At 42.2% G+C, this 26,442-nt stretch overlaps 1 protein-coding gene across 2 annotated transcripts in view; it reads right to left on the reverse strand.

Annotated features, from left to right (window-relative positions):
- Positions 1-9,558: 9,558 nt before the first annotated feature.
- The window catches only part of LOC141130659 (disintegrin and metalloproteinase domain-containing protein 33-like), a 142,630-nt gene continuing 125,746 nt past the window's right edge, over positions 9,559-26,442 (reverse strand). Inside the window, exons 19-23 of one of the 2 annotated variants that reach the window (XM_073618154.1) lie at positions 22,722-22,854; positions 20,735-20,837; positions 13,290-13,535; positions 12,891-13,018; positions 9,559-12,767 (exon numbers count right to left, since the gene is read on the reverse strand). In XM_073618154.1, the coding sequence (XP_073474255.1) occupies positions 12,713-12,767; positions 12,891-13,018; positions 13,290-13,535; positions 20,735-20,837; positions 22,722-22,854 (665 nt within the window). In that variant the 3' untranslated portion in view covers positions 9,559-12,712. Of the gene's footprint in view, positions 12,768-12,890; positions 13,019-13,289; positions 13,536-20,734; positions 20,838-22,721; positions 22,861-26,442 lie in introns of both variants that reach the window. The other variant, XM_073618153.1, reaches the window with a different exon arrangement.

A 26,442-nucleotide genomic window follows, 5' to 3' on the forward strand; every position in this document is an offset into this window, starting at 1 on the left:
AGCCCATTCACCATAGTTATCCTGAACCAACGCCATTTCACCCCCCCAACCCTACCTTTTCTCCCCCCACCCCCTTCTCTCCTCTTCCCTTTTCAATCCTTTTTTCCTTACCTTCTCTGATTATCGAAAATGAGAAAATAGTTTTGGGCGACAGCGGGTCTTGCTCCACAGCCCATTTTTCATCTTTAATGACAACTGATAGACCAGGAGGTAGGCAACCTTTTGAGCACAGTGTGCCGAAAAATGTTTTCAAAGAATCTATTAGAATCTATTATCTGTTAGTCTAGATGGTTTTTGGCATGTGGGGGGCTAACCCGTCCTTATGTACCACCTAATATCTCTATTTTGATGTGGAATATCTCTGAAATGATGTGAGATCTAACGTTAAAACCACTTGATCTTACTGGATCTGTAAACATAAGGAAGGTGGAGATGTGGGGGCAGTTGCCGAGGATGGCCAATACACCTAAACACCCAAAGGAATTAAATGGACTTTCTCGGTACTGATACAATGACAAGATTGATATGATAAAATGCAAATGTTTATTCTATAACAAAATACAAAAAATGTTTTAAAATGGATATATGAGAAAATATACACCACAACTAACTAACTGACAACAGGTTCCCCCGTAAAGTTTCTGTTAAAGTGGGGTATAAAGAATTCCTCAAAAATTCCTCTACCGGTTTTGCGGTATAAACCGCTTCTTCAGGAGGATGGGAGGTCTAAAAGAGAACAATGCATTAAAAAAGAAACAGTGCATAAAAAATGCATACAAGATATATACAATAATTGCAAGTTGTAATAAAAGTGTTACAATCCATGTTCATACAAGAAAGTCTGCTCACCCGGATGGACCGAAAACCAGCTAGCAACAGAATCCCAAAGTTTCCCCCCCCCCATGGCGGACAAGGGGGATTGTAGATGACCATCTCTAATTAGGGTAATAATGATCAAAATCAATATTGATAGTAGGTATATGAATGCTAAAGAATGATAAGGTCCAGTGGTGAAAGAACCAGAATGGTGTCCATGTGTGTCCATGTGTGTAAAGGGAGGACAGGGGGGGTTGGGGGACATGAAAAGGGGGCGGGGGAAGGGGGAAAGAGGGAAAGGGGGAGAGAGAGAGGGGGGGAGGAAAAGAAAATGGGGAGGGGAGGAAGGGCACAGAGCAAGAAAAAGGAGGGAAAGAGGGGAAAAAAAGGAGGGGGTGGGAAAAAGGAAGAAAGGGGGAAAAAGGGGGGGGGGATTAGGGGGGAGGGACCCATAGGAACAGGATAGAGTGGGAAGGGGAAGAAAGGAAGGTGTGGGAGAAGACAGAGGGGGTGACATAGCGATATGGGGGGGTAGAAGGGGAAGGGGAGAAGGGGGAGGGAGAGGAAAGGGGGGAGAAGGAGGGGGAAAAAGGGAGGGCAGAGGCAGAAGGGCAAAGGGCTTCCTTTTTTCCCACCCCCTCCTTTTTTCCCCTCTTTCCCTCCTTTTTCTTGCTCTGTGCCCTTCCTCCCCTCCCTATTTTCTTTTCCTTCCCCCCCTCTCTCTCTCCCCCTTTCCCTCTTTCCCCCTTCCCCCCGCCCCCTTTTCCCGTCCCTCTTCCCCTCTTCTTCCCCCCCCCCATCTTCCTCTCCCTGTCCTCATACACACATAGACAACATTCTGGTTCTTTCACCACTGGACCTTATCACTCTTTAGCATTCATATACCTACTATCAATATTGATTTTGATCAATATTACCCTAATTAGAGATGGTCATCTACAATCCCCCTTGTCCGCCATGGGGGGAAACTTTGGGATTCTGTTGCTAGCTGGTTTTCGGTCCATCCGGGTGAGCAGACTTTCTTGTATGAACATTGATTGTAACACTTATTACACCTTGCAATTATTGTATATATCTTATATGCATTTTTTATGCACTGTTTCTTTTTTAATGCATTGTTCTCTTTTAGACCTCACATCCTCCTGAAGAAGCGGTTTATACCTCGAAACCGGTAGAGGAATTTTTGAGGAATTCTTTATACCCCACCTTAACAGAAACTTTACGGGGGGGGGGAACCTGTTGTCAGTTAGTTATATGTGGTGTATATTTTGTCATATATCCATTTTAAAACACTTTTTGTATTTTGTTATAGAATAAAAATGTGCATTTTATTGTATCAATCTTGTCATTGCATCAGTACCGAGACAGTCCATTTAATTCCTTTGGGTGTTTATGTGTATTGGCCATCCTCGGCAACTGCCCCCACATCTCCACCTTCCTTATGTTTACATGTCAATCTGGATGATGGTACTCTTATACTGTATACTACTGAATAGTATGTGAGGCTATACTCAACACTTCATTATCTTACTGGATCTAACGAATATCTATTAGCCTGAATGTATTTTGGTCAGAAATTTGATAAGGGGGGGGGCAGCCCCCCCCCTCATTAACCACTTAATAAGTCTCTAATTATGTGAGAGCTAACATTAAAACCACTTGACCTTACCGGATCTAACAAATATCTTCCAAAATAGATAACTGTTTGGTCAATTTTTTGATAGGGGGGGGGGGGGAATGACGGGTTAGCCCCCTCCAGCAAATAACTGTTAATATTGCTTCTTCTGTGTGAGATCTAACAACGGTTGATCTAACCTGATCTAACAAAGATCTAACAAACTGCATTTTTTTTAAATTTTGAAAGGGGGGGGGGGGGGCGCTAACCCGGCCGAGGTGTTTAAGTGCCCAGTAAGCAAGAGGTTAATATTATATTTTCAGACATGCCGAGACATATCCTTGTGTATGACATTGTCTAAACTCTGCTGCCACCTACAGGGAAAAAAAGATACAGCACATCAGACTTTCACTGGAATTTATAAAGGGCCCAGTCACACGTTCAGCTACATATTTGCCAACATTTCAAAAACGTTTTTAGGGACACCTTTTTTTCTGTGTGTCCAGAAAGCTGCTGTAGGCTTTCTAGACACGCAGAAACTCGCTCATCCATGTCTTTATAGACCTTGCTTTGTGCACTGGTGCTCAGTCATGTTGGAACAGGAAGGGGCCGTCCCCAAAATGTTCCCACAAAGTCGGGAGCATGAAATTATCCAAAATGTCTTGGTTTGCTGACACCTTAAGAGTTCCCTTCACTGGAACTAAGGGGCCAACCCAACCGCTGAAAAACAACCCCACACCATAATCCCCCCTCCTCCAAATGATCTGGACCAGTGCACAAAGCAAGGTCCATAAAGACATGGATAAGCAAGTTTGGGGTGGAGGAACTTGACTGGCATGCACCCCTGCCGATAGAACACCTTTGGGGTGAATTAGAGGGGAGACTGCGAGCCAGGCCTTCTCGTCCAACATCAGTGCCTGACCTCAGAAATGCACTTCTGGAAGAATGGTCAAACATTCCCATAGACACACTCCTAAACCTTGTGGACGGCCTTCCCAGAGGAGTTGAAGCTGGTATAGCTGCAAAGGGTGGGCCAACTCAATATTGAACCCTACGGACTAAGACTGGGATGTCATTAAAGTTCATGTGAGTGTAAAGGCAGGCGTCCCAATAATTTTGACAATATAGTGTATATGTGTGTATATATATATATATATATATATATATATATATATACACACAGTATCTCACAAAAGTGAGTACACCCCTCACATTTTTGTAAATCTTTTCTTCTATCTTTTCATGTGACAACACTGAAGAAATGACACTTGTCTACAATGTAAAGTAGTGAGTGTACAGCTTGTATAACAGTGTAAATTTGCTGTCCCCTCAAAATAACTCAACACACAGCCATTAATGTCTAAACCGCTGGCAACAAAAGTGAGTACACCCCTAAGTGAAAATGTCCACATTGGACCCAATTAGTCATTTTCCCTCCCCGGCGTCATGTGACTTATTAGTGTTACAAGGTCTCAGGTGTGAATGGGGAGCAGGTGTGTTAAATTTGGTGTTATCGCTCTCACTCTCTCATACTGGTCACTGGAAGTTCAACATGGCACCTCATGGCAAAGAACTCTCTGAGGATCTGAAAAAAAGAATTGTTGCTCCACATAAAGATGGAATAGACTATAAGAAGATTGACAACACCCTGAAGCTGAGCTGCAGCACGGTGGCCAAGACCATGCAGCGGTTTAATAGGACAGGTTCCACTCAGAACAGGCCTCGCCATGGTCCACCAAAGAAGTTGAGGTCACGTGCTCAGCATCATATCCAGAGGTTGTCTTTGGGAAATAGACGTATGAGAGCTGCCAGCATTGCTGCAGAGGTTGAAGGGGTGGGGGGTCAGCCTGTCAGTGCTCAGACCATACGCCGCACACTGCATCAAACTGGTCTGTATGGCTGTCATCCCAGAAGGAAGCCTCTTCTAAAGATGATGCACAAGAAAGTCCACAAACAGTTTGCTGAAGACAAGCAGACTAAGGACATGGATTACTGGAACCATGTCCTGTGGTCTGATGAGACCAAGATAAACTTATTTGGTTCAGATGGCATCGAGCGTGTGTGGCGGCAACCAGGTGAGGAGGACAAAGACAAGTGTGTCTTGCCTACAGTCAAGGATGGTGGTGGGAGTGTAATGGTCTGGGGCTGCATGAGTGCTGCCGGCACTGGGGAGCTACAGTTCATTGAGGGAACCATAAATGCCAACATGTACTGTGACATACTGAAGCAGAGCATGATCCCCTCCCTTCAGAGACTGGGCTGCAGGGCAGTATTCCAACATGATAACGACCCCAAACACACCTCCAAGATGACCACTGCCTTGCTAAAGAAGCTGAGGGTAAAGGTGATGGACTGGCCAAGCATGTCTCCAGACCTAAACCCTATTGATCATCTGTGGGGCATCCTCAAACGGAAGGTGGAAGAACGCAAGGTCTCTAACATCCACCAGCTCCGTGATGTCCTCATGGAGGAGTGGAAGAGGATGAGAATCTCCGGTGACCTCCATGCCCAAGAGGGTTAAGGCAATGCTGGAAAATAATGGTGGCCACACAATATTGACACTTTGGGCCCAATTTGGACATTTTCACTTAGGGGTGTACTCACTTTTGTTGCCAGTGGTTTAGACATTAATGGCTGTGTGTTGAGTTATTTTGAGGGGACAGTAAATTTACACTGTTATACAAGCTGGACACTCACTACTTTACATTGTAGACAAGTGTCATTTCTTCAGTGTTGTCACATGAAAAGATAGAAGAAAATATTTACAAAAATAAGAGGGGTGTACTCACTTTTGTGAGATAGTGTATATATACAGTTGTGATCATAAGTTTACATACCCTGGCAGGATTTATGATTTCTTGGCCATTTTTCAGAGAATATGAATGATAACACACAAACTTTTCTTTCACTCATGGTTAGTGTTTGGCTGAAGCCATTTATTATCAATCAACTGTGTTTACTCATTTTAAATCATAATGGCAACAGAAACTACCCAAATGAGCCTGATCAAAAGTTTACATACCCTGGTGATTTTGGACTGATAACATGCACACAAGTTGACACAAAGGGGTTTGAATGGCTAAGGAGTTAAAAGAAGTCAAGTGCACTACCAGGGCATTAATGGAAACAGCAGAGAGCAAAGGTACCCCCATAGGTATTGCAGTAACCCTATCCCAAAAACCTAGTGTAGCCCAGAAGAACCCACCCCGGGGGTAGTCCTCTCATATGACCCAAACTTGGCACCCAACAAATGGGAAAACGTGGAGGAAAGGTCCATCTTCAACCCCGTCTACAAACTTTCAGTAACCTTCTAGTTTTTATAGAGCGCCTGAGCTGAAGTTTCTGGGAAAAGGGGTGCATGTAAGGCGTACAAAAGAACCGGACTTGTAATGGGGGAAGAAGAGAAGTTCAGAAGAGGACACTAATAAGGATTAACAAGTGGTGGAGTCTGAAGAGTAAAAGGCTATATTGCCATTGCCATGAGTAACCAGAGGAATGTTTGGGTGCTATAGCTGCCAGCCAGGGTAAGAATGGTGTGACTTGGCAGGGATGGCCGTGAGCTACATAGTTACATAGTAGGTGAGGTTGAAAAAAGACACAAGTCCATCAAGTCCAACCTATGTGTGTGATTATGTGTCAGTATTACATTACATATCCCTGTATGTTGCGGTCATTCAGGTGCTTATCTAATAGTTTCTTGAAACTATCAATGCTCCCCGCTGAGACCCCCGCCTGTGGAAGGGAGTTCCACATCCTTGCTGCTCTTACAGTAAAGAACCCCCTACGTAGCTCTGGTAGTGAGGGGGTTTCTGAGCTTAGCCACTTCTCTAGCAACTGGTGCCCCATACACGGGACTGATATCGCATCACGGAGTCCCCCCCCGTGGATCTAGCCTGTATGTCATGGGAGAAAGGAAGAGAAGAGGATCTTCAGGAGTATGGAGCTCAGAGTTATGTAGAGAGTTTGTTGTTGGACCATAGTGAGTAGTCTCGTATGGTCACCAGGAGTGAGGTGACCTGATGGCTGGTCTGGAGGAGTGGGACACAGGCTCTGTAGTGTGTCCTCAGAAAGTGCTGCACCGGGGCGGTAGAAGTCTGAGTGCCGTTAAGAATGTGTGGTTTGCACAAATTGTTCTGTACCAGTAGCTTTGATCACTCCTAAATTGGAGTACCGCCTTAATGCTGTTTTCACATGGATGCAATCTCCGCCTGCTTAGGGAGGCATTAACGAGCAATGTTTTCAGTGAGCCCCACCCACACACTATTTTTTTTCCTTAACCCCTTCAAAACCGGGCACTTTCACCCCCTTCCTGCCCAGGACAATTTTCAGCTTTCAGCATAGTCGCATTTTGAATGACAATTGCGCGGTCACGCTACACTGTACCCATTTGAAATTTTTATAATTTTTTTTCACATGAATAGAGCTTTCTTTTGATGGTATTTGATCACCTCTGGGTTTTTTACTTTTTGCTAAACAAAAAAAAGACCAAAATTTTGAAAAGAACAAACACGTTTTTCTTCGTTTCTGTTATAACATTTTTCAAATAAGTAATCTTTCTTCAGAAATTTAGGCCAAAATGTATTCTGCTACAATTCTTCAGTAAAAATAACCCAAATCAGTGTATATTGATTAGTCTGCAGGAAAGTTATAGAGTTCACAAACTAAGAGATAAGTGTGAAAACTGATCAATCCTGATGTACTGACGGCCAATCTCATTTCTTGAGGCCCCTAAAATGCCAGGAGAGTACAAATACCCCCCCCCCCCCCAAATGACCCCTTTTTGGAAAGTAGACAGTCCAAGGTATTTAGTAAGAGGCATGGTGAGTTTGAAGTTTTTTGGAAAATGAAAAAAATGTATTATTTTTTTTTTTACATTCTGTTACCAGTGCAGTACAGCGTCATCATATATCTAGTGTGGTGGTGATCAGGTACACTGACTGGTGATAGTACGAAAAAATAATTTTTTTCAATTTTTAATATATTTTTTTTTTTCATGATTTTTTTTTTAACACACTTTGACCAGAGGATATAATGTTACCATAGCAACACTGTACTACTCTGGGGAAGTGCTCAGTATTTTTTATTTTTTACACATTGTTTGCTGATAGCAATGAATATCATTGCTCCAAAGACATGCTGGGAGGTTAATTGGATCCTGTCTAAATTGTCCCTTGCATGTGTATGTATTAATGTGAGTTCGGGACCTTAGATTGTAAGCTCCTTGAGGGTAGGGACTTATGTGAATATACAACGTATATGTAAAGTGCTGCGTAAATTGACGCGGCTATATAAATACCTGAAATAAATAAATATTCAAGCATTTTAACAAATTAAATTGATTCATTCGGTTTGTTTTGCTGTGATTGGCCACAGCTGATCACATGGCACAGATGGGCTGTGATTGGCCCTGTCTTTACCATGTGATCTGTGTGACCAATCCCAGCTAGCAATACAATTGTATACAATGTATGGCATGAAAGGATGCCATCCATTGTTCACGACTGTAATGTGACCTGCTGTGATTGGTTACAGGTGGGTCACGTGATACGGCCAGTGGGCCGCCGGTACAGTGATCAGACATCGCCTGTGTCCGGTGGACGCAACCGGTAACAGATCGCACCACCAAGCAGGGCCCGTGGCCGCGTCCAAAGCGCGATCCTGGAGGACATCATATGAGGTCCACCCGGAGAGATGGGAGGCCAGCCCTGCTGTAATTCACCCATAGGTCGGGCAGGAACCGGGTTAAAATAGCTCTAAAGCCCTGTTTTTTTTTTTTCTCTAACCACTTCCCACCCGGCTTATAACAGATTGACGTCCGGGAAGTGGTTCTGTTATCCTGACTGGGCGTCATATGATGTTCAGCAGTATAACATGCCAGCGCGCACCCAAGGTGGCACGCAGCGCGGCGATCGTCACGCCGCATCTCCGATCGTGATAAGAAGCCTCTGACAGAGGCTTCTTACCACATGATCAGCTGTGACCAATCACAGCTAATCATCACGTGAACCAGGAAGTGCTGGTAAACCGCATTCCTCGGTTTTCGCTGACAGGGAGAGCCAATTGGCGTCTCTCCCTGTCAGAGGGGGGGGGGGTCTGTGCTGATAATCAGCACATTGATCATCAGCACAGCCCCCATCAAATGTACCAATAAGCTGCCAATCAGTGCCCAGTCAGTGCCCCATCATAACCCCCTGCCAGTGCCCAATAAAGTGCCAATCAGTGCCCACCACAGTGCAAATCAGTGCCCACCATAGTGCCAATCAGTATCCATCACAATGCCAATCAGTGCCCAGCATTAACACCTGTCAGTACCTGCCCAATCAGTGCTACCCATCAGTGCCATCTATTAGTGTCCATCAATGCCACCTGTCAGTGCCAATCAGTGCCACCTATCAGTGCCAATCAGTGCTTGCCGGTCAGTGCCCATCAGTGCCGCCTGTCAGTGCATATCAGTGCTTCCTGTCAGTGTCAGTGCCGCCTGTCAGTGCCCATCAGTGCTGCCTGTCAATGTCCATCAGTGCCCCCTGTCAGTGCCCATCAGTGCTGCACATCAGTGCCACCTATCGGTGCCAATAAGTGCTGCATATCAGTGCCCATCAATTCTACATATCAGTGCCTCCTCATCAGTGCACATCAGTGCCCACTCATCAGTGCCCGTCAGTGAAGGAGAAAACAAAATTTTATAACAGAAACGAAGAAAAAAGTTTTTTTGTTTTTTTTTCAAAAATGTCGGTATTTTTTAGTTTGTTTAGCAAAAAATAAAAACCGCAGAGGTGATCAAATACCACCAAAAGAAATCTCTATTTGTGGGAACAAAATGATAAAAATGTAGTTTGGGTACAGTGTTGTATGACCGAGTAATTGTCATTCAAAGTGCGACAGCGCTGAAAGCTCAAAATTGTCCTGAGCAGGAAGGGGTGAAAGTGCCCGGTATTGACGTGGTTAAAATAATGAACATACTTACCTGCTCTGTACAATGATTTTGCACACAGTTGGAGGAGAGTTACAGACCTGCACTATGCAATATAAGAAGATATTGAAGAGAATGCCTAAATTCCAATACCAGCAGCATAGAAGTCACTGTAAATCAATATAAGTGTCCGAAATGAAACGCGTCACACAGCAGCTGTATATATATAAAAAAACTTTATTTTTAATAAAAGTAAATTTCTCAGTACCACGCAATTAAATAGCAGTACAAAAAGTCTTTGCACTTCCCATGAAGATTTGGCTCAGACAGAGCACAAGCCTTGTAAACATCTCTTAATATTGGGGGGTGGGGTACCTGGCAGTCCTGGGGCAACAGGCTGGGGTCGGATTCCGGGAAGGGGGGTGGGGATTCCTATGATCGGGCTGAGGATATCAGTGCAGACCCCTCTATAAACCCGCAGGATACACATAACAGACTGACAATCTATACTATCCGGGTATGATTGGACACACAATAATATGGCCTGAGAGACGCATCATCTGCCACAACCAATCACGTCTCAGTCTCTTAACTTATTTTGTATTGATACTTTTTTTTTAATATTGGCATTCATAATTAATTTTTAATAAGTAAATAAATTTTTTTTTATAAAAACACATTTTTGTATAAAGGGTCATATTAAGTAATTATTATAAATGATATAAAAAAAGTTTTGTTTCCATCCTTGTGTGTTTGGAGCATCCAGACCTCTGCAGAGAGACCACTGCTTTCACACAGCGAGCATGCTGGCAGGGGACAGACTTTTCTGCTCTGTGGTTGCTTTTTATATTTGATTGTTTGCGGATTTAATCATTTTTATTGAATCGTACATTGATCAGAAAAAAAAAAACAAAGTGTGTATGGCCAGCATTAGGGCTCTTGCACATGGACATATTGGGACAACTTACGTAAAATATGACCATATTTCAGCACCCGGGAGCCATAGGTACTGCATACAAAGTGAATGAATTAAAGGATATGGTTGCATGTGAGTATACACTTCTCTGAAGAAGTAGACCGTCTGATTTAGCATGGGGCATGGTAGACCTCTGCAGAGAGACCACTGCTTTCACACAGAGAGTATGCTGGTAGGGCACAGGATTTTCTAGGTCTGACATCTTCCCTCGGCCTTTCTTCCAGGTTCCGCTGTGAGTGGCCGGAGCCACGCTGGCGTGCACGTGGGAGCCCTTGGTTTCGGCAAGAAGCTCTGAAGGTTCGGCATGGTATGCTGGACCTTCAGAGCGCATGCGCCGGTGACGTCTGCGCTTGCATGCAGGGTGAATATCTCCTAGACGGTGCACATTTAGGAAATATTCATTTTCCCTACAGGTAACCCTTATTATAAGCCTTACTATAGGCTTACCTGTTGGTAAAAATAACAAAGGGAGCTTTACTACCGCTTTAAAGGAAAAACATTTTCTTTAACTTTGAATAGAGTAAATGAGGGTTATAAATCCCCATAATTTTTTTTGTCATTATATCCTACTCAATTCAAGTGCGAAGAAACCAGTTTTGGCTATAGATCCACTTAGGGGTCAGTTTATAAATGTTTTCACATAAGATTCATACAGCCTTCACCCAGGATTCACACAATTTTTCAATTGACTTGCATGAAACGTGGGTGAACTTTGTATGAAAACATTTTATACCCAGACTTCTTATACCACCCCTCCTACTTTAGTCTCTATGGGCAAAGCAGGTTAACTTTAAGTTGTCATGTCTGATATGCCAACATCTTTAATACCAAAGAGTCTCCGCATTCATAATGTCTGATATTAACCTAATCCATGAAAGACTGGAAACCATGTATTCAATTGGCTGGTTCATGCAGGACTCATGATTAAACTACATAGGATGCTTGAGACACACCATTAAAGATCATATTGGGTCAACAGGATTTAAGGTACATCTTTGTCTTTGTTCGTGACCTCACATCCATTGGCTAGATGAACCATTTGAGATGTTTCATATCCTTTACGTGTAGCTTTGGCAGTCATAATGAGGGGTTCACTCAAACAGATACAATTTTTGAAAGTCTGGAAACCATGTACCCAGCTGGCTGGTTCATGAAGGACTCATGATTTAGCTACATAGGATGCTTGAGACACACAACAATAAAGATCATATTGGGTCAACAGGATATAAGGCACGTCTTTGTCTTTATGCTTGAGCTTACATCCATTGGTGAGATGGACCATTTGAGATGTTTTATAACCTTTATGTGTAGCCTTAGCAGTCATAATGAGGGGTTCATTCAGATACCATTTTTGAAGGAGTGGAAACCACGTACCCAGCTAGCTGGTTCATGAAGGACTCATGATTCAACTACATAGGATGCTTGAGACACCCAATAAAGATCATATTGGGTCAACAGGACATAAGGCACCTCTTCGTCTTTATGCTTGAGCTCATAACCATTGGCTAGATGGACCATTTGAGATGTTTTATATCCTTTAACATGTAGTCATGGCAGTCATAATGAGGGCTTTCAATCAAACAGATACCATTTCTGCAGGGTTTGTTGGGCAATGGGGTGAAGTTATGAGGGACACCTAGTAGTAGTTAGTCATATACGACTAGACTTGTTCTGAAATGTTGAGGACATTTAGCTACTCATCCAACAAAGCTTGTATGTATGAGTTGTGTATGAGCTGTGAAACATCTTCAGGATTACAGAAGAAGTTTAGTAGAACGTGGAGTAACTACTACTAGCTATACCATGACCAGACCAGAGTATAATTCTGATAGGAAATGATGAAGGTATTAAACAAGACAATAACCATGGTCAATGGTTGCAAGGCATGACTGGAATTCAATAATATGTATTCCGAAATAAGGCCTTATGAAAGAAGGGAATGTTCATTTTCTTGGCCACAAGGACAAGAATTCCGTAAGATCTCATTAGTGGTCCCACAAGTCTAGGTTGGTTATGGAGAACAAAACGCTTTCGCAGAAGAAGGAGATGTGTCCTTCTAGAAAACGTCCAGTACGACAGACAACCCATCAAGATATCCTTCAATAAGTCACATCTGAAGACATTATTCCAGGGTTCAGTGCTATTATTACAGAGGTGGCTGAGGAAACCAGGAAGACCACAGGCTTGTGAGGTTCCTCTCAGTGTGGTACACCACATCGTGGGCTCAGTTGTCTGAAGGTCATCACTTCTCTATTCTCTCAGCAATGTTCACCCAGTCTGAGAACATGTCATTCAACAAGGATGTGAAGGGGTAATCTCATCCTAATAGTGCAAATGTCAGGACGTTGTCCCTCCTGGCCCTTGGTGGAGCAAATCACTACAAGTACCTTGCATGTCATTGTTTCTGGAACGCTGCTGCCGCTGCTTGAACTTTGCTTCCTGGTTTTGGCCTAAGAACACAGAGCAAGAGAAAACGGGACTGATCAAGTTGCAATAGCACTTAAAGTACATGTGCACCTTTAACAAAACTACAGCTAAGTAGGGTGTATGGTTTCAGGGAATTCAATACCTACCGGTGGTGTCCTTTAGATTGGGTGGCGGATTGAGTGATGGGGGGTCTGCTGTTGGCTGGTGTCATCACAAGTAAACAGTCCTTCTTCTGTATTGGGTTTCCAGGCAATGGCTTCCGAGGGGGATTTAGCTGGAGACAGAACAGCAGATTTAGAGAAATGAAACAGACAGAAATTGAGCAAAATTTAAATTAGAATTGCTGGTGCTGCCCTTGGCAGTCCCGCGTGCCTATGTGGCCTCATGGTGAATCAGGCCCTGGTTTTGAAGATCTCACTACTGGATTCATCAAGAAGTAAAAGAAGCTAAAAAGAGACCAATCCCCCACCCCTCTACTTAAATTACAACTTTTTGGGTGGATGGACTCTTTGACTTTTTCTCAGTGGATGGAAAGCTGAAAGTACCTGCGGAGTGCGGACAGGGCAGGTGGGGAGTGGTTTCTTTGGAGGTAGAAGTTGGCTGAGCTGGTTCTCCTGTTTTGCTGGAATGAAGGGAGTTAATTTGGCTGGTGGAGGTGGTCTGGATGGCTTCAGCTGTATGAAGGATTTGGTCGTTTGGCTGGAGGGTGGGTGTAGAGGGCGCACAATGTTGACCGGTTGCGAACTGCTTGTTGACACACTGCTTTTTCCATGAAAGACACTCCAAGAGCTCTGTGTGGATGGAGAGTAACAATAATAAAAATGATCAACCATGTACTCATCCCTCTCTATAGCAGGCAGGTCAAATGCAAATGATGCAGTGACTTAATTAATTGAAATTAATCTTCAAGGGTCCTGTTACGGTATGTCTCCTGGTGCTGTCTTAATTCCATGTGTTTTAGCCCTGTATTTAATGCTTTGCCTGAGGTTCCGATCTAACATTATTTCTTTCTCATCCATGGAGGAGCACAGGAAGACTATAACCTTGATGTTATACTGCTGCCTATGGGAGGATTGGACACTGGCAAACGAAAAAAAATATAGGCCAGCCCAGGATATCCCCTCCCACTGAGCATGCCTAAGTATTTTGCTATTGTCCTAGGTTGACTCTGCTGGGAAAAGACCATCTATTTTTATCTTTTCCTCAACATTGTTCTTCAATCAAGACATTATTGCTTGAGCTGGTCACTATGGTAGTAGCTTACTAGAGCATTTTTTGAAGTGTCACTAGATTGTACATTGAGGGGATAGCCTGGAAGTGACCTTCAGGCACTGGGTTCCGTGTAAGGCACTTGCCAGTCCTTGTTCTGGTTCCAAGTTAGCTGTGGAACACTTTCCCGGTTCAGAGCCATTGACATTGCCTCAGTGCTTGCCCTGTCTCTGAAGACTTGTGTGAGTAGACCAAACAGGCTAAGCATCAGGAGCTACCTCATGGTTTGGATCAGTGGCTGCCTTTTAAAGAAGAAGCCCAACTAAACGTTTTGATCTTTTATTTAACCCAACAGGGGACTCCCACCAAAGTTTGCCCCCCCACTGTCCAAAACATGAGTAGAAAGAAGATGGATTTGCGAGTGACAGCTCTGGTTTCTGGTAGAAGAGGCCCCTCTGGAGAGTAGTGCTACCATTTACAAAAGATCACACAGCCTGCGGTGCTGTGTGATCTATCTATGGCTGCTTCTAAACATCCACAGCCTTGGCAGATGGATCATACAGCCCCGCAGCGCTTGCTTTTTATGAATGAACAGACAGTCTCATTCATGGTACCAGCCCTGACAGTGCTAATTGTTCATTCAGAAAAGTGAAAGATCACTTAGTACCCTGGGGCTGTGTGATCTATCTGCGGCTGCTTATAAACATCCAGGGCACCTGCAGATGGTTCACACAGGTCACGCAGCGCTCGCTCTTATGAATGAACAGGCAGTGTTAATCATGGTACCAGCCCTGGCAGTGCTGATTGTTCATTGAGAACAGCGACAGATCACTTAGTGTCGTGGGGCTGTGTTATGTATCTGCAGCTGCTTGTAAACATCTAGGGAACCTGCAGATGGATCACACAGCCCCACAGTGCTCACTTTTCTTGAATAAACAGCCAGTGTCATTCATGGTAGCAGCCCTGGCAGTTCTGAAAATTGCACGATCACCTAGTCCCATGGGGCTGTGTGATTTATCAGCGACTGAACCCCAACCAAATATGTACTGTAGCTTTTTTCTGAGCTCCGCTAGTTCAGTCACCCAGTGATTCAATCACTGTCACTGTTGGGTGCAGCTCCCACAGGGCTCTTCTTACCCGATACTCAGAAGCATACAAAGGAGAGATGGAAGTTTACACTGAGAGCTGCTCAGCTGCAAATGTCAGAAAAAGGCTTCAGCTCCATACCTTCCTGAACTATGCACTGTAACGCATTTCACCCGTTATGGGCTCAATTGTAGGGGTCTATGATTAAGCCCAAGACCGGTGAAACGCGTTAGTGGGCGTGATTCGGGCAGGGATGGAACTGAAGCCTTCCTGTGACATTTGCAATTGAGCAGCTCTCGGGGTGCACTTCCATTTCTCCCTTGTATGCTTCTATTTATCTGTGGCTGCTTGTAAACATCCAGGGCACGTGCAGATGGATCACACAGCTCCGCAGTGCCAAGTGATCTTTTACTATTATGAACTAACAATCAGTGCAGTCAGGGAAGCATCTGTTTTCATTCATGATAGTAAAAGAACAGTCATCTTAGAGGGGGGGCAGGAGCTCAGTGCTGGTTGTACCTCTACCCATAGGGACACCTATAACTTGGGCTTCAGACTGGGGAGGGACTACAGCCAGCACTGACATCAATAAAGAGGAGCTTTTACTCCACAACGGGCCGCCGTTTAGAACAGGACCAACCGCTATACACTATATGGAGGATAAAATAAAAGTTTGAAAAATTCTTCTTTAAAATCACTGCTTCCTGAAAATTTCCACCATGGAAGGGGTTAACGATGAGCACTAAAGACATCCCCACACCAATCGCAACTTACAATATTCTATCCAAGAGGAAGCCGCCACAAAACATTTCCTGAAATATTGAAGCTGCAAAAAAATTAATAAAGTGCAGCCTTTATCGAGCAGAGATCATCTGGTGCCCTGTTCAAATTACATTCTTAAACCGCCGAGGGACGCAAGAACTGAACAAAAGCAGCTTCGCTCCATTTCTCTGCATATTTTCCGCTAATATGTATCCAGAAAAATCAAATCTGTGAGGAAATTCTGCCTGTTTTTCATCACACATTTTACAGACAGTTACACCGCCCTGTCACCTGTTTACATGGAAAGTTTCTCAAGGCGGGGGGGATTTTTTTCTTCTCCGATTTTAACGTTAGTTTTCATGCAATCCATCTTTATGCATAAAACTTCACCTAATGTCGACTTTGTGTCTTTATTAGAGAACTTAAGGAAAATCTTGAAGTGGCAAAAATTTAGAAAGTTTAACAACATGAGGATTGTAAGAGATACGTTCTAAAAAAAAAAACTCAGCAAAGTTTCTAGGACGTGTCTCCCATGTCCAGCTCCTGTCCCTCTGCCGCCGCAACCACCCAACGCAATTACCGGCTGTCAATATGACAGCTGACAATTGCTTCGTATTACACACCAGGGTTAAATACATGTTTAATATAATTATGAATAATATTTCATGCTGCTGAGTGTTACTTTAAGGTTTGTTTGGAAGCTGTTTGTTTTAAGCATACTTGAGAAAATTATATAGTAAAATTGAAACTTAAAATGAGGAAGTTATGAATTCAAGAATAGCCTAGTAGCGAGACAACCAGAGGAAGCTGTCTAATGGAAACATTTTAGGTTAAGGCTATTCAATAAATCATGAATAATAAATATGTTATAATATGTGTATTATTATGATTGGTTAAATGAATAAAGGAGGTTTTCTCCTTATATTAAAGGAAATATGTCATCTAAGACACTTATCATAATATGCATTGTATTTGTATCTGATTGGTCGGCAGAGATGGTCCAACCCACCTTCTTTTGTATACTTGAGACATGATGTCAAGTCTCTAATCTTCGTGATCCGGCGTGTGCCTGTGCCAGGGCCCTGAAGTCGAGGTAAGGTGAGGGGGAGGCCGATGGTAAGAATTTAACCCCTACACCTATTTATCCCATTTTTTAATCCTTAATTAACCCTAAACAGCCCCATTTAACCCCTTCCTTCCTTTTTTTACCCTTAGCTATATTTATTTTTTCTGACTTTTTTTTTTTTTTTTACCATTAACCCCTTGCCGACCGGCTCACGCTGATATACGTTGGCAGAATGGTACTCCTGCGCAAACTGTCGTACCTGTACGTCAGTCCGCAAAAGCAGGATAGCAGGCGCGCCCGCCGCACTTCGTGGGAGCATGCCCGCAGGTCACACGGACGCTATCGCGGCGAGGGGAGGCAGAACGGGGAAATGCTTATGTAAACAAGGCATTTCCCTTTTCTGCCTAGTAACATGACAGAGATCTTCTGTTCCCTGTCATCGGAAACAGCGATCTCTGTCATGTCCTAGGTAGCCCATCCCCCCCTACAGTCAGAACACACTGAGGGAACACACTTAACCCCTTGATCGCCCCCTAGTGTTTAACCCCTTCCATGCCAGTGACATTTATACAGTAATCAGTGGCTATTTTTAGCACTGATCGCTGTATAAATGTCACTGGTCCCAAAATAGTGTCAAAAGTGTCCGACCTGTCTGCCGCAGTGTTGCAGTCCCAATAAAAATCGCAGATCATCGCCATTACTAATAACAAAAAAATGTATAATAAAAATGCCATAAATCTATCCCCTATTTTGTAGATGCTATAACTTTTGCGCAAACCAATCAATATATACTTATTGCGATTTTTTTTACCAAAAATATGTAGAAGAATACATATCAGCCTAAACTGAGGAAGAAATTTTTTTTTTATATATATATATATATATATATTTTTTGGGGATATTTATTATAGCAAAAAGTAAAAAATATGGCTTTTTTTTTTCAAAATTGTCGCTATTTTTTTTTATTTATAGTGCAAAAAATAAAAACCGCAGAGGTGATCAAATACCACCAAAAGAAAGTTCTATTTGTGGGAAAAAAAAGGACGTCAATTTTGTTTGGGTGCAACCTCGCAGGACCGCGCAATTGTCAGTTAAAGCGACACAGTGCCGTATCGCAAAAAGTGCTCTGGTCAGGAAGGGGGTAAAATCTTCCGGGGCTGAAGTGGTTAATCTGCGTTTGTTCACTGTGGTTATTCAATGAAATGAAGAAATTTTAAGAGCAACAACCGGAGTGCGGATAATTTTTTTTCTAAAGAATGGGGAAATGCCAGAGAAATGTAAACAATGTAGAAGAATACATATCGGCCTAAATTGAGGAAGAAATTCATTTTTTTTATATATATATATTTTTGGGGATATTTATTATAGCAAAAAGTTAAAAACATTGCTTTTTTTTTTCAAAATTGTTGGTCACCGCAGAGATGAGCAAAAACCACCAAAAGAAAGCTCTATTTGTGGGAAAAAAAAGGACGTCAATTTTGATTGGGTACAGCGTCGCTCGACCGCGCAATTGTCAGTTAAAGCGATGCAGTGCCGAATCGCAAAAAATGCTCTGGTCATTAAGGCGGTAAAATCTTCAGGTGTTGAAGTGGTTAATATTTATATATTTTTAAAATTTATTGCATTTTTTTCTATGAATATTTACAATTGCTTTTACATTTTTCTGCATTTTTTTTTTTTTTTTTTGGGGGGGGGGGTCTTCTTCCATTTTAAACTTTGCTTTGTACAAACACTTAGGGGTCTACAGCATAGGTAAAAAAAAAATTGCTGTGTGAATGCCATCACAAGTAATGCCAGTATTGTGTCTAATATGTGTATTAATTATGATAGTTAGCGCCATCTAGTGGCCATAATGTGCTGAATTACCGCAAATCAGGAACATACCGCAAAATGGCGACTAGACGGAGGTGAAGATCATAAGAATACACATATTAGACACAATACAGAAATTATTCACAATGATGGCTGCAAGAATGCCCCGGTCTATTGCACAGCTATTTTTTTTATTTTTTTTATTTTTTTTTTATAAGCAGACCCCTTAATGTAATTTTAAATGGCAAAAATTTTGCAATTAAATTTATTCTTATTCTGTACTTTTTTACCATTAATGTTTATATTTTTTTATTTTAATGCATTTTATTTTATTTTATTTTTTTATACCACTAACATTTACAATTATTTTTTTCATTTTCAACTTTGCCATGCTATCTACCACAAACATTTAGGGGTCTATATGTAAAAAATTTGCTGTGCAAATGCCTTAGCATTCCCGCAGCCATTACAAATAATCCCAGTATGTCAGGGCTGGGCTCAGCCCTTCCTTCTCAGAGCTGGCCGCTCAGCTGTCGGTTAATTGCCAGCTCCTATCTCTCCACAGTGACTCACCTGTTGATGATATCCTGCTCATTAGTCCTGCCTACTTAAAGCGGGGGTCCACCTATCTATCGTTTTTTTTTTTTTGAGTTCATTCACAAACTTTTCTTCTCAGCATTACATACTCACATATTGTGTGTAATATGTCCGCCTGTGTCAGATTTCGTCGGAAAGAATAACTTATATTATTCACTGCAGGCGGTTTCCATCTTCTTTGTGGGCATTTGAAGCCCACAAGCATTTATTTCCTGGATGTGGTGAATGCTGTGCTCCCAGCATTCACTGCTCATTCCCGCACATGCTCAGTGGCATCCTGGGAAGCCTGAGACTAGCTCCCAGGAGTCTGGGAGAGGCTAGAAACACGCCTACTCCCACGGGAGGAGAACCAGGAAGTGCAAAGAAGAATAGAAAAATAAAAGGTAATTACGGTGATTTAAATTTTTTTAAACGGCATGTCAGCATCTAGGCAAGGAGAATACATACAGATATTGTTAAAAATTTGGGTGGAACCCCGCTTTAAGCCGTCCAGTCCAGATGATCTCTGCCTTCGCCTTGGTCACATCTCTAGAGACGCTTTCCTGTGTTCCTGTTAAAAGACTTGCTTGGCTGACATCCCTTCTGGCTCCGGATCCTGCTTGCTGTTCTACTACGCTCATCTCTGACTCCCTGACGTTTTGGCTTGTCTGACTATCCGTTCCGGTTCCTGAACTCTGGCTATGTTTTGACTACGTTTACTCCGTTTACCTTTTTTTATTATTATTAAACAAGTGTGATTTAACTGTACTTCTGTCTCAGTCTGATTCATGGTTTCTGACACAGTATATATGTATTACTTATCAGAGTTAGCGCCATCTAGTGCCCATAATGTGGTACTTTAATGAAATACAGCAATCAGGAACATACTGCGTTATGTCCACTAGATGGAGCTGATGATCATAGAAATACACATATTATTATTATTATTATTATTATACAGGATTTATATAGACACAATACAGGATTTATTTATGATGGCTGAGTAAATGCCCAGGCTAATTTTTTTATAAACAGACCCCATAATGTCATTTTAAATGATATACATTATACATAACTAAAACTAATATCTTTTAAAAATAACACTGGGCAAAACAATAAAAAATATATATATATATATATTAGGTCTCTTTTTCTATAGATTACATAGAAAATAAAATATTTTTTTGCAAATATTGCCAAAAGAAAACCTAATTTGTCACACCAAAATTATTACTTTGTTATCTAAAGTATTGACAAAGTTATTGCCGAATAAACAGGCCCATTTTGGAAATGTAAAAATTGCTCTGGCCCATAGGGGGGTGTGCAGGTCCTGAGAGGGGGAGTGGTTAATGAACAGTTGAAGGAAAAGCTGTTCTATCACTTTATATCTTTATACACCAACCCGTTGAGAACCGAAAACATAAATCTGTTTCTATACATGATTACATTTACATTCATGGCGTTGAGCGGCTGTATTACCTTCTGTGTGGCCTGCGGGGCTGCGGCCGGGGGAGCGCTGCGCTGCGTGAAGATTGTTTTGGCCTGAGCGCGGGGCGGCTGCTGGCGGGGAACGTTACCCATTCTGCAAAGGAGATAAATCACCGTTATATGGAGTTTAGTATATCCACATAGAACTATCTAGGGGGTTATGACTACTCCGGGGTCCATCAGCTGCAGAGGGTCCAGTTTTATGTGCTGTTCTCTTATATCTTTTATAAAGGTGAGCATGTGCAGCCTTCTATTACAGGTACACTGTATTATCAAAAGTATTGGGACACCTGCCTTTATACGTACATGAACTTTAATGGCATCCCAGTCTTAGTCCGCAGGGTTCACTATTGAGTTGGCCCACCCTTTGCAACTATAACAGCTTCAACTCTTCTGGGAAGGCCGTCCACAAGGTTTAGGAGTGTGTCTATGGGAATGTTTGACCATTCTTCCAAAAGAGTATTTGTGAGGTCAGGCACTGATGTTGGATGAGAAGGCCTGTCTCTGCTCTAATTCATCCTAAAGATGTTCTATAGGGTATTGACTGTGCAGGCCAGTCAAGTTCCTCCACCTCAAACTCACTCATCCATGTCTTTAAAGACCTTGCTTTGTGCACTGGTGTTGGAACAGGAAGGGGTCATCCCCAAACTGTTCCCACAAAGTTGGGAGCATGAAATTGTCCAAAATGTCTTGGTATGCTGACGCCTTAGGAGTTCCCTTCACTGGAACTAAGGGGAAACCCCAACCCCTGAAAAACTAAAACACACCATAACCCCCCCTCCACCAAATGATTTGGACCAGTGCACAAAAAAAAAGGTCCATAAAGACTTGGATGAGTGAGTTTGGGGTGGAGGAACTTGATTGGCCTGCACAAGAGTCCTGACCTCAACCCAATAGAACACCTTTGGGCAATGTCCTGAAACGTTAATATTCTTGGAGGTTCTGAAACGTTAATATTCTTGGACTTGCCTTCAGGAAGGGACTCTGCAAGGTCCCGAAATGCATAATATAAGTTTATATATATGTGACCACGTATGCTAGGCAATCTGCCAATGTTCCAGACACCCAACTTCTAACATGTTATAACTTTGTTATTCATTGTCTATATTAAAATGTAAGGCTAACCACACGTACATCCTGTTCAAGTACATAGCTCGCAAATAATCTTTGCACTTCTAATTTTCTACATAAGAAAGCAAAATACATTTATTCTATCTAATATATCTTAAAGCAGCACTCTAACATCCTTACATTGGTATTCTTGGACTTCTTCGTGGCCCAGAAACATTGGTATTCTTGAGAGGCCCTAAAATGGTGGCATTCTTGGACTTATGTGACAACATCTTCACAATGAAATATATGATATTCATTTCATAGAAATGCTGATGACTTCCTATACCTTCTATATCTGTTTTTTGCAGGGCACCATCTGTAACGTTCAGGAAGGGACCTTACAAGGCCCTGAAAACATTGGTAATCTTGCACTTGACTTGAGGAAGGGACCCTGCAAGGCCCCAAAACATCAGTACTCTTGGATTTGAGGGATCATGCAAGGTCCTAAAATGTATGTTCTTGTACTTGTCTTCAGAAAGAAACCCTGCAAGGCCCCGACATGTTCGTATGTTTGGAGTTATGGGATCTTGTGAGGTCCTAAAATGTTGGTATTCTTACACTTGCCCTTCAGGAAGGGACCACGTAAGGCCCCAAACTTTGGTATTTTTGGACATATGGGACTCTGAGAGGCTCCTGAAATAGTGGTATTCTTCGACTTATGTGACACTGTCTTCACAATAAAATATGTGATATGCATTTGATAGAGGTGCTGATGACTTCCTAATTCTTTTTAATCTGTTTTTTTATCTGGTTTTTGCAGGGCACCATTTAATCAAATTTGCCAAATACCTTCTGAAGTGTAGCTTCAATCTCGGACTTTACACTGATGACATCACACACGCAGGAAATGTATAAACCCCCTCACCTGCACTTGGCTTTGCTTTTCTTCAGCCACTTGCTGAACTGAGAATTGGGCTTTCGATACCAGTAATAGAAGCCATAGGCCACCAACGGAAGGACCACCAGAAAGAGAAGCAGCAGGAAGACGATGAGGCCATCTGTAACTGAACATAGGAGATATGTTATTGGTGGTCACTGATTTAACCACTTCAGCCCCGGAAGGTTTTACCCCCTTCCTGACCAGAGCACTTTTTACAATTCGGCACTGCGTCGCTTTAACTGCTAATTGCGCGGTCATGCAATGCTGTACCCAAACGAAATTTGCGTCATTTTCTTCCCACAAATAGAGCTTTCTTTTGATGGTATTTGATCACCTCTGCCGTTTTTATTTTTTGCGCTATACACGGAAAAAGACCGAAAATTTTGAAAAAAAATGATATTTTCTACTTTTTGTTCTAAAAAAAATCCAATAAACTAAATTTTAGTCATACATTTAGGCCAAAATGTATTCGGCCACATGTCTTTGGTAAAAAAAAGTCAATAAGTGTATATTTATTGGTTTGCGCAAAAGTTATAGCGCCTACAAACTAGGGTACATTTTCTGGAATTTACACAGCCTTTAATTTATGACTGCCTATGTCGTTTCTTGAGGTGCTAAAATGGCAGGGCAGTACAAACCCCCCCCAAATGACCCCATTTTGGAAAGTAGACACCCCAAGGAATTTGCTGAGAGGCATGTTGAACCCATTGAATATTTATTTTTTTTGTCCCAAGTGATTGAATAATGACAAAAAAAAAAAAAAATTACAAAAAGTTGTCACTAAATGATATATTGCTCACACAGGCCATGGGCATATGTGGAATTGCACCCCAAAATACATTTAGCTGCTTCTCCTGAGTATGGGGATACCACATGTGTGGGACTTTTTGGGAGCCTAGCCGCGTACGGGGCCCCGAAAACCAATCACCGCCTTCAGGATTTCTAAGGGCGTACATTTTTGATTTTACTCCTCACTACCTATCACAGTTTTGAAGGCCATAAAATGCCCAGATGGCATAAAACCCCCTCAAATGACCCCATTTTGGAAAGTAGACACCCCAAGCTATTTGCTGAGAGGCATGGTGAGTATTTTGCAGCTCTCATTTGTTTTTGAAAATAAAGAAAGACGAGAAAAACATTTTTTTTTTTTCAATTTTCAAAACTTTGTGACAAAAAGTGAGGTCTGCAAAATACTCACTATACCTCTCAGCAAATAGCTTGGGATGTCTACTTTCCAAAATGGGGTCATTTGGGGGGGTTTGTGCCACCTGGGCATTCCATGGCCTCCGAAACTGTGATAGGCAGTGAAGAGTGAAATCAAAAATTTACGGCCTTAGAAAGCCTGAAGGCGGTGCTTGGTTTTCGGGGTCCCGTACGCGGCTAGGCTCCCAAAAAGTCTCACACATGTGGTATCCCCGTACTCAGGAGAAGCAGCAGAATGTATTTTGGGGTGTAATTTCACATATTCCCATGGCATGTTTGAGCAATATATCATTTAGTGACAACTTTGCGCAAAAAAAAATAAAAAAAATAAAAAATTGTCTCTTTCCCGCAACTTGTGTCACAATATAAAATATTCCATGGACTCGGCATGCCTCTCAGCAAATAGCCTGGGGTGTCTACTTTCCAAAATGGGGTCATTTGGGGGGGTTTTGAACTGTCCTGGCATTTTATGCACAACATTTAGAAGCTTATGTCACACATCACCCACACTTCTAACCACTTGAAGACAAAGCCCTTTCTGACACTTTTTGATTACATAAAAAAATAATTTTTTTTTGCAAGAAAATTACTTTGAACCCCCAAACATTATATATTTTTTTAAAGCAAATGCCCTACAGATTAAAATGGTGGGTGTTTCATTTTTTTTTTCACACAGTATTTGCGCAGCGATTTTTCAAACGCATTTTTTGGGGAAAAAACACACTTTTTTAAATTTGAATGCACTAAAACACACTATATTGCCCAAATGTTTGATGAAATAAAAAAGATGATCTTAGGCCGAGTACATGGATACCAAACATGACATGCTTTACAATTGCGCACAAACGTGCAGTGGCGACAAACTAAATACATTTTTAAAAACCTTTAAAAGCCTTTACAGGTTACCACTTTAGATTTACAGAGGAGGTCTACTGCTAAAATTACTGCCCTCGATCTGACGTTCGCGGTGATACCTCACATGCATGGTGCAATTGCTGTTTACATTTGACACCAGACCGACGCTTGCGTTCGCCTTAGAGCGAGAGCAGGGGGGACAGGGGTGCTATTTTTTTTTTCTTTATTATTATTATTTTTTTATCTTATTTTTAAACTGTTCCTTTCATTTTTTTTTTTTTAAATCATTTTTATTGTTATCTCAGGGAATGTAAATATCCCCTATCATAGCAATAGGTAGTGACAGGTACTCTTTTTTGCAAAAATTTGGGTCTATTAGACCCTAGATCTCTCCTCTGCCCTCAAAGCATCTGACCACACCAAGATCGGTGTGATAAAATGCTTTCCCAATTTCCCAATGGCGCTGTTTACATCCGGCGAAATCTAAGTCATAAAATGCTCGTAGCTTCCGGTTTCTTAGGCCATAGAGATGATTGGAGCCACTCTGGTCTCTGATCAGCTCTATGGTCAGCTGGCTGAATCACCGGCTGCATTTTCAGGTTCCCTGTTGAGACAGGAGAGCCAGAGAAAAACACGGAAGACGTTGGGGGGGGGGGGCATTCCCTCCCACTGCTTGTAAAAGCAGTCTAGAGGCTAATTAGCTGCTAGGATTGCTTTTACATGAAAGCCGACTGCTGGCTGAAAAGAATGATACCAAGATGATACCTAAACCTGCAGGCATCATTCTGGTATAACCACTCAAAGTCGTGAATGGTGTACCTGAAGACAAAAAAATGGTTAACAATAAAGCACAGTAAACGGTAAAGTATAAAAAATTGTATACCTGAAAAGCAAACATGATAAAACATAATAACAATAAAACATTGCAGAATAGAATACAGTAAAAAAGAGCAGAACAATAGAGAGAGAATAGAGAGAGAGAGAACAATAAAACGACAACTATTTTTTTTTTATTTTATATTTTTGTATGTGTTTTTTTTTTTTTTACACTTTTTTTTGTAACTAACTTTTATAACTGTAACCGGTTCCAGGTTCGGGTCTCTCAAAATGCGATGGCATCTTGGGAGACCCTGTGAAAGTGTGCCTAGTCTGTGCAGTGCTGTACCCTACTCTAATACTCAACTAGTGAATGGTAGCGTTCAAAACATTCACCAATGCAAAGACCAGGATTGTCAGGACAGGAGGGACAATAATAGCGGGTGTCACGCCTATATCCGCGCTTGCTGCAGACACGACATCTTTTTTGGGGGGTTCGTTGGGTAGGGGTACTCGGGAGGACATAAAGAAAATGCCTCTCATGCAGCCGACTGCATTTGGTTGGGGATGTGAATGGGGGAAGTACGGGCGCTGCAGAAGTGGTGGGTTCCCAATTAGGATTGGCGAATGCAGCAGGAAGGGCACTATGGGCACGACGGGCCTGTGTTTGTCTTCTTCTTGGTGGCAGCGGGACACTACTTGTGCTTGCCACCTCACCAGCTTGAACTGCACTTATGGGACTCGCCACGTCACCAAGTGTTACTGCAGCGCTGGTTTGACTACGACCGGGGTGTACTAGGCCGCTGGTGCTTGCCAGTTCACCAAAACGCTA

This window comes from Aquarana catesbeiana, linkage group LG01 (genome assembly GCF_042186555.1).
Source record: "Aquarana catesbeiana isolate 2022-GZ linkage group LG01, ASM4218655v1, whole genome shotgun sequence".
NCBI classification, from domain to species: domain Eukaryota; kingdom Metazoa; phylum Chordata; class Amphibia; order Anura; family Ranidae; genus Aquarana; species Aquarana catesbeiana.